This window comes from Narcine bancroftii, chromosome 5 (genome assembly GCF_036971445.1).
Source record: "Narcine bancroftii isolate sNarBan1 chromosome 5, sNarBan1.hap1, whole genome shotgun sequence".
NCBI lineage: Eukaryota > Metazoa > Chordata > Chondrichthyes > Torpediniformes > Narcinidae > Narcine > Narcine bancroftii.
Genome location: NC_091473.1, coordinates 39597858 through 39611276, shown reverse-complemented (window position 1 = coordinate 39611276; position 13419 = coordinate 39597858). Strand labels below are relative to the sequence as shown.

The window sequence follows — 13419 nt, the reverse complement described above, 5'->3', positions numbered from 1 at the left end:
CTGGGTCTCTGGACCTCCTGAATCACTGGGCCACTCTTCCTTGGAATCTTACTAATAATAACATTTGGTTTATGTCTGTGAATTTATTGTAATTTTTAATAGTCACTCATTTGTTATGTATTTTGAGGAATTTGTCATGGTTAATATAAAACTTTTTTAAAAATTTGTCTGCTTCTTTGTAACATTTCACCAGGTTATTCTGCGGGCAATGTAACAGGTTTACACTGGACAATTTCTTTCTGAACACTTTGAGTGTATTTTATGGATTTTGGGCAGCTGGTCATGAAAATCACCTTAAAATATTCCTATTCCAGTGAGGCTACATCACAACTCCAGAGACCTGTTTTGTGATTTCCTGTCATATTTGAAGTCTACTTGAAGCATAAAAAAATCCATGAAGTGCAAAATATCATTGAAAATTAATTTTTTGCATTTGCACCGAAACTCCTTCCCTGCTGATCTTGGTGCAGTCAGTAACGAACCTGGTGAAAGGTTTCACCAGGACATTGCGACCATGAAAAAGCATTATAAGGACAACTGGAATCTATCGATGCTGGCCAACTATTGTTGGACACTGACACAAAAGGCATCAGGTGTTGAGTACAAATGAAAATCAGCGGCAAAAGACTTTAGATCAGTTGAACTAATGCAGTGCATCAACATGATTATGCGATTAAACATGCTAAATTCAAGAAAAGTTCATTTAATGTTTCTCCAACAAATCTGAAATTATTTTTGTGATCAACTTGAAGTTGTTGATCATAATTCTCAATTTTTGTTCCGTAAGCAAAACTTTTGAAAAAATGTTGTCCAGTGTTATTGCTCATATTCATACAGCCCTGAAAAGAGCACGATTTACAGCATGAGATCACAATGCCAAGGAGGAACAATTAGCAAGCAAGGAAAATGTTTATCAATTTGATTCAACAACATTCAGGAACATTGACACCAAAAAATGTTGATTGTTCACTATAGTTAAAATGATAAAGAAAATATTACAAAAAAAAGATTTGCTAATGCTCTTGTTGGGGGGTGGGGGAGCACAAATAGGGACAGCTGGTAGGGAGTTTGTGTGGAAGGGCAGGCAGATGGGGCAAAATTGCAGCCATGGGGATGTGTTGCAATGCAACAGGGACACTGAATCAAATGTAACAAATTAAGGGCTAAAAGCAGTGGTCATCAACCTTTTTCTTTCCACTCACATACCACCTTAAGTATTCCTTAGGCCATAGGTGCTCTCATTGCCCCTGGATAACACGTTTCAGTCTGCCAGGCCCCATCATGTCTGACCAGGGTGCCAAATTCATGTGGTCAGCAATAGCCAGCCTGCTTGGGGCCCAAGTTGCACCACACAATTGTGTACCACCCACAATCCAACGGACTAGTAGAAAGGTTCCACAGGTATTTGAAATTGTCCCTTATGGCATCTCTGCAGGGACCTAACTGGGTTGACAAATTGTCATGGACACTCTTGAGCATACTTTGGGGGTCTGCAGCAGGATTGCTGGCTCTGGAGAGAGGGGTAGTGAAATCATGTGGCGACCCACTTACCAGCAAGCGAACCGGCTCCTAATATGATGGACGTGCTGTGGAAAATGTGGGAAATTGACCTGCATCCAATAGTTTTTTTTATCTGGGCTGATAACATCACTGTAGGTGTCACTTTCTGTCCATGTGACAGAAGCAGTGATGTAAATAAGTCCAGCATGCAAGCTGGAGGTATCAGTCTTGCACTGGACTCCATAGCGTGTACATTGACTTCCCAGCATATACATCAACTCGACAACCTGTTCAACGATTCCACAATGTGAACACTGACGTCTATAGTAATTCAGTATAGAATACTTCACTACAGTACATTAATAATTTGGATGATAGAAAGAATGGCGTTGTGGCAAAGTTTGCAGATGATACAAAGGTAGGAGGAGGAGTGGGTAGTGTAGAAGAAACCTGGAAGCTGCAGAAGGACAGACAGATAAGGAGAACAGCAGAGAAGTGGAAAATAAAATATAATGGTGGAAAATGTACGGAAATGTACTTTGGTATAAAAAAGTAAATGGGCAATCTATTTTTTAAATGAGGAGAACATTGACAATGCCCAGATGCAAAGGGACCTGGGAATTGTCCTGCAGGCAGCCTGAAAGTAAACCTGTATGCAGAGATATGGTGGCGAAGCCACATGCAATGCTGGTATTCATTTCAAGAGGAATAGAGCATAATAGCAGGGCTGTTACGCTGAAAATTTATAAAGCACTGCTGAGATCTTGCTCAGAATATTATGAACAGTTTTGGGCTCCTCATTTAAGAAAAGATGTGCTGATGTTCGAGAGGGTTCTAAGGACGTTGACTCAGATGATTCTGGGAATGAAAGGGTTATCATATGAGAAACGTTTGAAGCTCTTAGCCTGTACTCGTTGGAATTTAGGTGAATGGGGTGGGGGGGGGGGGGTTTCATTGAAACATTTTGAATGTTGAAAGACATGGACAGAGCAGATGTAGAAAAATTGTGGAATTTGTTGCCACAGGCAATTGTGGAGGCCAGTTCATTTGGGTGTATTTAAGACAGAGATAAATAGGTTCTTGATTAGCCAGGGGATCAAAGGTTAGGGGGAAAAAGCTGGGTAGTGGGGTTGTGGGAAAATAGATTAACTCATTTTTAAATGGCAGAGCAGACTCAGTAGCCTACTTCAGCTCCTGTGTCTGATGGTCTTAAGGTCTGATGGTCTCGTCACCTTAAATTCACATGTGCAATGCATTTTCTCTGGTGAAAAGATTCAGCCTGCCCTTGTGAATCTTTTCTGCACTCTTTCCAGCTCAAGGTTGTCCATCCCATTGAATATCTACCAGAACTGTGCTCAATATTCCAAGTAGGGTTTCACCAATTATTCGACTTGTTACATCAGTAGGACATAGAACATTCCAGCACAGTACAGGTCCTTCTACCCATGATATTGTGCCGACCTATGTAAATCCACTCCACAACAATCTAATCCTTCCCTACTGTTGTTTTAGTGGCCTAGAAGATTGCTCCATGGACAAGGGAGCCTTTAGTGAGGGTTCACTCCTCCTGACATTGTCCACAATGTCCAGATATTGTATCCTGTGGTTCCAAATATCGTGTGGGACCTCACATTATATCCAGTGATCCAGAAGGTTGGTTGGAGGTTCAAAGGGTGTGTTCAGTTGTGGAGCAGCTTGGGGTTCAGTGTTCACACACAGAGTGCATTGTTGGCCATGCGTTTCACTCAGTGGCTCTTACAGCTCCCATTACTTCAGCACCAAAACAACGTTTATCTTGTGGATCCCATCCTCTGGGGACCTTGGCACTGCCAGCCACCTGCGATTTGGCTTAATGCCACTGACTTAATATAGAAAGCATAGCACACAGCTTCTTCTCAACAGTGCAACAGTGCCTGGGTCCTTGGAATGGGAAGGGATGGTAGCAATAGATCCTGGGTTATCAGCCTCTCCACCCTCTCAGGCCCTTGATTTAACCTCCCCCAAAAGGTGATGCACACCAAATAACCATCTACCCATATCCGAATGCTTGCCTCTGTACCACTTTGTTGCTTCATGTTGATTCCTTCTGCCTGTTGTGAAATTTACCCAACAGCCTTGACAATTTAAATTCCCTTTTCTTGCTCTCAGATATGGAGCTATTATTTTGTCCAAGGCTGCAATTTGCAGGGTAATTGCTGTTTTTACTGGTGACTGATTATGCTGGAAGGTGTAAACGTGACAGTGAAACCAGGTCCAATGTCTCGGCAGAGGGTGGGGTGTGACGAAAGTCAATCCCATGCTCACACACATGCAATTATACAGAATGAGTAAGAGTTGATCTCGTGGAAATGTTTGTGGTTTTTATATTCCCCTCCACCCCCCCCCAACTTGGGAATTTTAGAACCAAGGATCACACCTAAAATACAAGGATGCCTATTCAGGAGGGAGATGAGAGAAATTCTGTCAGAGAGCTCTGCAGCCACTCAGCTGTCGAAACAAAGATTGGACTTTTGGACGTGTTATGAGCCCAGAGGACTCCAAAACCCAGCAGCAATAGAAATTCACCAAGACAAATTAATTCTTTTAATGTTCTTTAAACAGAAAAGCAGGATCAAACTCTAACTTATTACTATTAATTTAATGTAATCTTGTGGTGGTACACCACCAGCCTACTGCAGGGGAAAACCTCTGTACCTGCAGGAATGTAAGGGGACAGGACAACACCTGGCCGGCTGTCAATCAGACGGCTTGAATGGATCAAGCCCCACCTGGTCGGGTGACAATCACCCTCCGGGATATAAGCCTGCGCCAGCCTCCTGAGGCCTCACTCAGAGTTGCTGCAGCCACAGCCAGCCTGGCTCTGTGGAAGTCTTTGTGGATTAAAGCCTATGGTACAGTCTTTACCTTGTGTGTGTCTGATTCTGGCTAACAGCGCACCACAAACCTAACTTACCCCCCTTCTAATTCTAAGTGCACATGTATGTAATGTGTGTGTAAGTTTAGAAAAGTTCTTTGATTCACAGTCTGTGCACAGAATTTAACATTTATGAAGTTCACCAGGCTTTGGTGCTTGAAAGGTAAATGGTTACTGCTCAGGGAGGTTCTTGTCGGTTTTCAGATAGAGATTTGTTGTTCCCGGATATCCACAACTGATTTCTTTTTAATCAGCTGTCTTGCTGATTAAACTTGCCCCCTCAGGATTCTCCAGATGATAACCTCTTTCTTTCAGGTCACTACAAAGTTCCTTTTTGTTTCCCTTACTTCAAGTAAAACATTAGGCAGCCAGTCCTTTCCTCTTGTATGGACCACAAGGGCTTTGACCAGGCTGAACTAAGAACTCACAACCCGGCTTCAAAATGGGGTTTTTCCACAAGCTTGCCAGCTTGTCCTGTTCCAGTCCCAGCTGCTTTTGAAATGTAGAACTGAATTATCTCTCTCTCCTCTCCTCTCTCTCTCTCTGACTCACTCTGAGAAAACCACATGACCCTTTTAGAACAGCACTCTGCACTTAGACAGACTGTGGCTCTGGACCTAATCTTCTGAGTTTATTCATCCATTGCTTTCAAAAAACAATAATCCATTACTCCACAGCATGTCCAATTAACACTTACTTGTGAAGTCCTTTTAGGCATTCTTCAAAGTTTTTGCAAAGGCACCTGGAGCCTGGACTGTCTGGCTTGAGCAGAGCTCTGGCATTTTAAATGAGATCTGTTTTGAAGTGTTTCTATGTGACCTACACTAAAAACCCTGCCACAATTTAACTCCTTTTAAAATATATCTATATACAATATAAAATATAACATAATCTGTCACAGATGTGAAGAAAGATGAGGGGTCAATGCTGCAATACAACTCTGAGGTGAAAGATCAGCCATGAGCGAGCCAGTAGAGTGCATGAGGGGTGGAATGGCCTACTCTATTTGTACACATTAACACAGTTAATTTAGTGCACTTTCACCCAGAACTCTGCACTCAGAGATGAAACTCTACTGATCAAAGGCCACCTGTTCTCTCCTGGGGAGGGGTTCTCTTGTCCTTTAATTTTTTTTAAATTTAAATTTAAATTTAAATTTGGGAAGGAACCAGAGCCCCCGGGGAAATCTCATGCAAACATGGGGAGAACCTACTTACAGACCACATGGGATTAGAAACCCGGTCGCAATTGCTGGTGCTGTAATAGCGTTGTGCTAACCGCTATGCTAATCGTGCCATCCTTACCCAGGTAGGGGGAGAGGGGAAGATCATTGTCGAAGCCCATGAGTGAACACACTGTAAATCAGTGGGGATCAGTATACCTGTACCCACTGACCTGTTCTGTCTGTCTCTCTCTCACACACACACCCCAAGGATCAGAATTAAACTGGTGGAATTTATGGACAAGTATATTACAGCCAATCACCTCATCCTCCCTCTCCCCACTTCCTCAAGGGCAAGTAAGGATGGGCAACGAATGTTGGACTGGGTAGAGACCCAGACCCTTCTGAGGGAATGTTTGTGGGTTGTGGCCACAGCAGTGAGAGAGAGTCTGAATTTTTTTTTAAGAGAGATGTAGTTCTCTCCCTCCCTCCTGTCTCTCTCCCTCTCTCCTTTTCCCTTCCTCTCTTTTTCTCTCCTCTCTTTCTCACTCCCTCTTTCCCTCCCTCCCACTTCTTTTCCCCTCCATCTCTTCCCCCTCCTCTTTCTCCCCCCTCTCTACCCCTCCCCTGATCAATTCTCAGCTTTTCTCTCCTGCCCTTTGATCCATGTCTACCTAGAACCATTGAACCATAGAACATTACCGCACAGAAAACTTCTAGTCTTCTAGTCTATCGAATTATTATTCTGCGCCTAGTCCGTACCCCTCCATTTTTTCTTAAATGTTAAAAATGAGCCACATTCACCACTTCAGCTGACAGCTCTTTCCACACCCTCACCATCTCTGTGTGAAGAAGTTTCCCCTAAATTATTCCCCTTTCACCCATAACGCATAGTTTGTATCTCACTTAACCTCTCTCTATATCCCACATAATTTTGTATACCTCCATCAAATCTGCTGTAATTGCTCTGTGTTCCAGGGAATAAAGTGATAACCTATGGTGCGCTGTTAGACAGAATCAGATCTTCTTTCTTCTTTGGCTTGGCTTCGCGGACGAAGATTTATGGAGGGGGTAAAAAGTCCACGTCAGCTGCAGGCTCGTTTGTGGCTGACCAGTCCGATGCGGGACAGGCAGACACGATTGCAGTGGTTGCAAGGGAAAATTGGTTGGTTGGGGTTGGGTGTTGGGTTTTTCCTCCTTTGCCTTTTGTCAGTGAGGTGGGCTCTGCGGTCTTCTTCAAAGGAGGCTGCTGCCTGCCAAACTGTGAGGCGCCAAGATGCACGGTTTGAGGCGTTATCAGCCCACTGGCGGTGGTCAATGTGGCAGGCACCAAGAGATTTCTTTAGGCAGTCCTTGTACCTTTTCTTTGGTGCACCTCTGTCACGGTGGCCAGTGGAGAGCTCGCCATATAATACGATCTTGGGAAGGCGATGGTCCTCCATTCTGGAGACGTGACCCATCCAGCGCAAAACAGAATCAGATAAACACAAGGTAAAGACCGTAGAACAGGCTTTAATCAGCAAAGACATCCACAGAGCATGGCTGGCTGTACTGCTTCAGAGGGCCAGCTCAGGCTTATATCCCAGAGGGTGATTGACACTCGACTGGGTGGGGCTTGATCCTTTCAGGTCAGCTGATTGACAGCTGATTGTCCTGTCCCCCATACACTCCTGCAGGTACAGAGGGTGCCCCCTGCAATAGGCTGGTGGTGTACCATCACATTCACCCACTTCTTTAAAACTGGGGGGAGGTGCAGTAACAAAAGAAAAATCACACACAATATACAATATGTACAAGTTGAGACAATCCGGCAGCCGTCGGAGTCTTCGCGACCGTCGCAGAACTGGCTCCTGGTCACTGGTCGGAGGGGGTGTGGGGGTGCTGGTGGTGAGCGTCGGAGTGACTGGCGTGGTGCAGCGCTGAGGGGTGGCCAGAGGGACTGGGATGGACGTGTGTGTGTCATATCGGATGAGTGTGGGGGGAGTTTCGTCCCCCGTGGCTGAAGTGGGCCTCTGGTGCTCAAGGAGGTCCTGGGTGCCCAAAGCTGCCCGGGGTCGGGGGTGCATGCCATGGTGGGTGCTCCTGCTGGTGCCAGGTCCCTGGTTGAGACGGTGTCCTCCCTGCCACTGTCAAACTAAACATAGGCATAGTTGTGGTTCGTGTGTAGGGGGAAAACCTGCTCGACCAGGGGTTTGACCTTGTGTGCCCATACATGTTTACACAGAAACATCGGTCCTGGAGACGCGAGCCATGCTGGGAGGGACATTCTGGTCGCCAATTTTCTGGGGAATGAAAACAGGTGTTCATGAGGAGCCTCGTTGGTAGCTGTGTACTGGAGTGACCTAATGGCATGGAGCGTCTTGGGCAGGGCATCCTGCCAGTATTCAACAGACCACCCTTTCGATTTAGGGCCAGAAGGACTGCCTTCCAGATCACCCCGTTTTCGCATTCCACTTGCCCATTGCTCTCGGGTTGTAACTAGTCGTGAGACTAGTCGCGATGCCCCTCGCAGTCAGGTACTGGTGCAGTTCCTCACTCATAAAACTAGACCCCTGATCACTGTGGATAAATGATGGGTAGCCAAACATGGTAAAGATCTGCACCAGGGCCCTGATGATGGTAGCCGTGGATCAAGCCCCACCCGGTTGGGTGTCAATAGCCCTCCAGGATATAAACTTGAGCCGACCTCCCGAGGCCTCACTCGGAGTTGCTGCAGCTACAGCCAGCCCTGCTCTGTGGATGTCTTCGCCAATTAAAGCCTGTTGTACAGTTTTTACCTTGTGTATGTCTGATTCTGTCCAACAGCGCACCACAATTTAATTGGGAAAGACATCCACAGAGCAGGGCTGGCTGAGGCTGCAGCAACTTTGAGTGAGGCCTCGGGAGGCTGGCTCATGCTTATATCCCGGAGGGCGATTGACACCCAACCGGGTGGGGCTCGATCCATTCAGGTCGGCTGATTGACAGCCGGCCAGGTGTTGTCCTGTCCCCCATACTCTCCTGCAGGTACAGAGATTGCCCCCTGCAGTAGGCCGGTGGTGTATTACCACTTAACCTATTCATTTTTTCACTGCAACTCCGTTCCTGAAGTCCTGGCAACATCTGAGTAATTCTTCTCTGCACTTTTTCAGTCTTATTGATATCTTTTCTCTAGTTAGGTGACCAAAATTGTGCACAATACTCCAAATTTGGCCTCACAAATGTCATACAACTTTACTATAACATCCCAGCTCCTGTACTCAATACTTTGATTGATGAAGACCAATATGCTAAAATATCTCTTGTTGACCCTGTCTACCTGTGACACCACTTTCAGGGAATTATTTATCTGTATTACCAGATCCCTCTGTTCCACTGCACTCCTCAGTGGCTTACCATTTACTGTGTATATCGTACCCTGGTTTGTCCTTTTAAAAATCAACACTGCCTGCTGGTCTGCATTAAATTCTATCTGCCATTTTTCAGCCCATTTTTTTAGCTGGTCCAGATTCCTCTGTAAGCATTGATAGCCTTCCTCGTTGTCCACAACACCTCCAATCTTTGTGCCATCTGCAAACTTGCTGATTCCATTTACTATATTATCACCCAGATCATTGATATAGACAACAAACAGCAATGGTCCCAGCACCAATCCCTGAGGCACATCACTAGTCAAAAGCTTGCAGTCTGAGAAGCAACTGCTCTGGCTTCTCCTTTATAGCCAATTTTAAATCCAGTTTACTAGTAAACAACTAATCCCAATCCACACTTTGCAGTTCCTTTCTTATTTCCTCAAAATTAGCTTTTCTCCATGTGCTGCTACCATTATGAATATGTATGTGCTGTATAGGCTGGCCTGTCTCCCGAACCTGTGACTCCTCCCACCCAGATATTCCCATAAAGGATGTTACGCCCAAACCCCCCCCAGTATCTGCCTTGGAACCGGGCCAGCAACATGCAAGCTGTGCTGACACTTTAAGGTGATTAAAGCCTATTAATCACAATTCTATGTCTGATTGTGGTTGATTGGTAGAACACTCCAAATTTAGAATTTCAACCTGGGGATCCGACCTATTAACACGTCATGGTGTTTTGCTTTTCACCACCTGCTAGTTGCTCATTGTAATTGTGGTTTTAGTTGAGAATTGATCTCATTGGTCAGTTGTGCTCACATGTTAGTGCAGACACATTTGAAGCCATTTTATTGCTGCCATTATTCTTTTAGTGCTGGGTGCTTTAGGAAGGTTTGCTTTTGTCCATTTATTTTGTTAAATTATATATGTATGATAACTGACCACCGGCTGGTTCGCTGCAAGCTCAACCTTCACTTCAAGCCAAAGCCCAGGAACAATAAAGCCCCCAGAAAGAGGTTCAATGTTGGAAAACTGCAGTCAGACGAAGCGAGAGGAAACTTCCAGGCAAACCTCAAAGCAAAGCTCGACGTTGCAACCCGCCTCACGGACCCGTCCCCTGAAACCCTCTGGGATCAGTTGAAGACTACCATACTGCAATCCACTGAAGAGGTACTGGGCTTCTCCTCCAGGAAAAACAAGGACTGGTTTGACGAAAACAGCCAGGAAATCCAGGAGCTGCTGGCAAAGAAGCGAGCTGCCCACCAGGCTCACCTTACAAAGCCGTCCTGTCCAGAGAAGAAACAAGCCTTCCGTCGCGCATGCAGCCATCTTCAGCGCAAACTCCGGGAGATCCAAAATGAGTGGTGGACTAGCCTCGCCAAACGAACACAGCTCAGCGCGGACATTGGCGACTTCAGGGGTTTCTACGAGGCTCTAAAGGCTGTGTACGGCCCCTCACCCCAAGTCCAAAGCCCGCTGCGCAGCTCAGACGGCAAAGTCCTCCTCAGCGACAAGATCTCCATCCTCAACCGATGGTCAGAACACTTCCAATCTCTTTTCAGTACCAACCGCTCAGTCCAAGATTCCGCCCTGCTCCAGCTCCCTCAACAGCCCCTAAGGCTAGAGCTGGATGAGGTTCCCACCCTGGATGAGACATATAAGGCAATCGAACAACTGAAAAGTGGCAAAGCAGCAGGTATGGATGGAATCCCCCCAGAAGTCTGGAAGGCTGGCGGCAAAACTCTGCATGCCAAACTGCATGAGTTTTTCAAGCTTTGTTGGGACCAAGGTAAACTGCCTCAGGATCTTCGTGATGCCACCATCATCACCCTGTACAAAAACAAAGGCGAGAAATCAGACTGCTCAAACTACAGGGGAATCACGTTGCTCTCCATTGCAGGCAAAATCTTCGCTAGGATTCTACTAAATAGAATAATACCTAGTGTCGCTGAGAATATTCTCCCAGAATCACAGTGCGGCTTTCGCGCTAACAGAGGAACCACTGACATGGTCTTTGCCCTCAGACAGCTCCAAGAAAAGTGTAGAGAACAAAACAAAGGACTCTACATCACCTTTGTTGACCTCACCAAAGCCTTCGACACCGTGAGCAGGAAAGGGCTTTGGCAAATACTAGAGCGCATCGGATGTCCCCCAAAGTTCCTCAACATGATTATCCAACTGCACGAAAACCAACAAGGTCGGGTCAGATACAGCAATGAGCTCTCTGAACCCTTCTCCATTAACAATGGCGTGAAGCAAGGCTGTGTTCTCGCACCAACCCTCTTTTCAATCTTCTTCAGCATGATGCTGAACCAAGCCATGAAAGACCCCAACAATGAAGACGCTGTTTACATCCGGTACCGCACGGATGGCAGTCTCTTCAATCTGAGGCGCCTGCAAGCTCACACCAAGACACAAGAGAAACTTGTCCGTGAACTACTCTTTGCAGATGATGCCGCTTTAGTTGCCCATTCAGAGCCAGCTCTTCAGCGCTTGACGTCCTGCTTTGCGGAAACTGCCAAAATGTTTGGCCTGGAAGTCAGCCTGAAGAAAACTGAGGTCCTCCATCAGCCAGCTCCCCACCATGACTACCAGCCCCCCCACATCTCCATCGGGCACACAAAACTCAAAACGGTCAACCAGTTTACCTATCTCGGCTGCACCATTTCATCAGATGCAAGGATCGACAATGAGATAGACAACAGACTCGCCAAGGCAAATAGCGCCTTTGGAAGACTACACAAAAGAGTCTGGAAAAACAACCAACTGAAAAACCTCACAAAGATAAGCGTATACAGAGCCGTTGTCATACCCACACTCCTGTTCGGCTCCGAATCATGGGTCCTCTACCGGCACCACCTACGGCTCCTAGAACGCTTCCACCAGCGTTGTCTCCGCTCCATCCTCAACATCCATTGGAGCGCTCACACCCCTAACGTCGAGGTACTCGAGATGGCAGAGGTCGACAGCATCGAGTCCACGCTGCTGAAGATCCAGCTGCGCTGGATGGGTCACGTCTCCAGAATGGAGGACCATCGCCTTCCCAAGATCGTATTATATGGCGAGCTCTCCACTGGCCACCGTGACAGAGGTGCACCAAAGAAAAGGTACAAGGACTGCCTAAAGAAATCTCTTGGTGCCTGCCACATTGACCACCGCCAGTGGGCTGATAACGCCTCAAACCGTGCATCTTGGCGCCTCACAGTTTGGCGGGCAGCAGCCTCCTTTGAAGAAGACCGCAGAGCCCACCTCACTGACAAAAGGCAAAGGAGGAAAAACCCAACACCCAACCCCAACCAACCAATTTTCCCTTGCAACCGCTGCAATCGTGTCTGCCTGTCCCGCATCGGACTGGTCAGCCACAAACGAGCCTGCAGCTGACGTGGACTTTTTACCCCCTCCATAAATCTTCGTCCGCGAAGCCAAGCCAAAGAAAGAGTAATTTTTTAGAGGTTGAAGGAATTTGTGTGAGCTGATCACTTGTGTAATTATAGCAGGATTTGTTGTTACTTGTTTTGTATGAATCATGTGCTTCCATTTTGTGTTGTGTGTCAGGAAGGCTTTACTGTTGGTTCATTTACTTCTTTATATTATGTATATATGTAGGCACATTAATCTATATAAATAATGTTAGCAGTTTGTATTGGTTTATAGCTGATCATTGGGTAATTATGGCAACATTTGTTGTTACTTGTTTTCAGATATATGCTTCAAGGTTGTAACAGAGCTTCATTTATTTGTGTTGCAGTTTACAGTTAAAAAGACAGAGATCTGTACACTTATTCGGAACAAAGATTTGACATAAAAAGGTGAACTTTACTCCAGCCTCCTGCCTTGTTTCTGGATAGTTACCCTGTCTAATGTTAGCAATCTGCATAAGGTGTATAGCTGAAACACGCACTGAGGACGGAAGAGTAAAAAGTAAATCCGTGCACTTGCAACAATGTCCTAATAAAAAACAAAAGCAAAGTTCTTTTGCTTCATTTTAAAATATTTTTATTGATTTTTAATAAAGAACTTGTACAGACAAAAAAGGTACAATTCGATAAGATGATATAGACAGTTTACACAAACGAAATAAGACATTCTGTATAACACGAACATGTAAATCATATTCAAAATTCATATTTTAAATAGGAAAGCAAAGTTAAAAGTAAACTTGTGTGCTTTCACTGGCATCCGAGTAAAAAGCAAATGCCTGGTGGTCACCGCAATACAAGGAAAGCAAAGTGAAAAGCAACCGCATGGCATTCTCCAGCCGCAGCCATCACACATTCAAAGTGCCATACTAAAAGTAAATGAGTAAGATTCCCACAGGATCCAATATTATTTTTAGATGTTAGTCCTAAATTAAAACTGAATGTGTATCAAGTAAAATTTGTTCAAATCACCTTGGCAATGGCTAGAAAATGTATTGCTCTATCTTGCAAGTCTGATATTGATTTGCAGATGGATAGATGGTGTGCAGAAGTTCAGTGTTGTATTCCACTTGAAAAAATTATTTATAATTT

At 45.4% G+C, this 13419-nt stretch overlaps 1 protein-coding gene across 1 annotated transcript in view; it reads left to right on the top strand.

Annotated features, from left to right (window-relative positions):
* The window catches only part of LOC138763284 (interactor of HORMAD1 protein 1), a 259345-nt gene extending 246610 nt beyond the window's left edge, over nt 1-12735 (top strand). The window contains exon 9 of the mRNA XM_069937163.1: nt 12657-12735. Coding sequence (XP_069793264.1) covers nt 12657-12713 — 57 coding nt within the window. The 3' untranslated portion in view covers nt 12714-12735. The remainder of the gene's footprint in view (nt 1-12656) is intronic.
* The last annotated feature ends 684 nt before the right edge of the window (nt 12736-13419 follow it).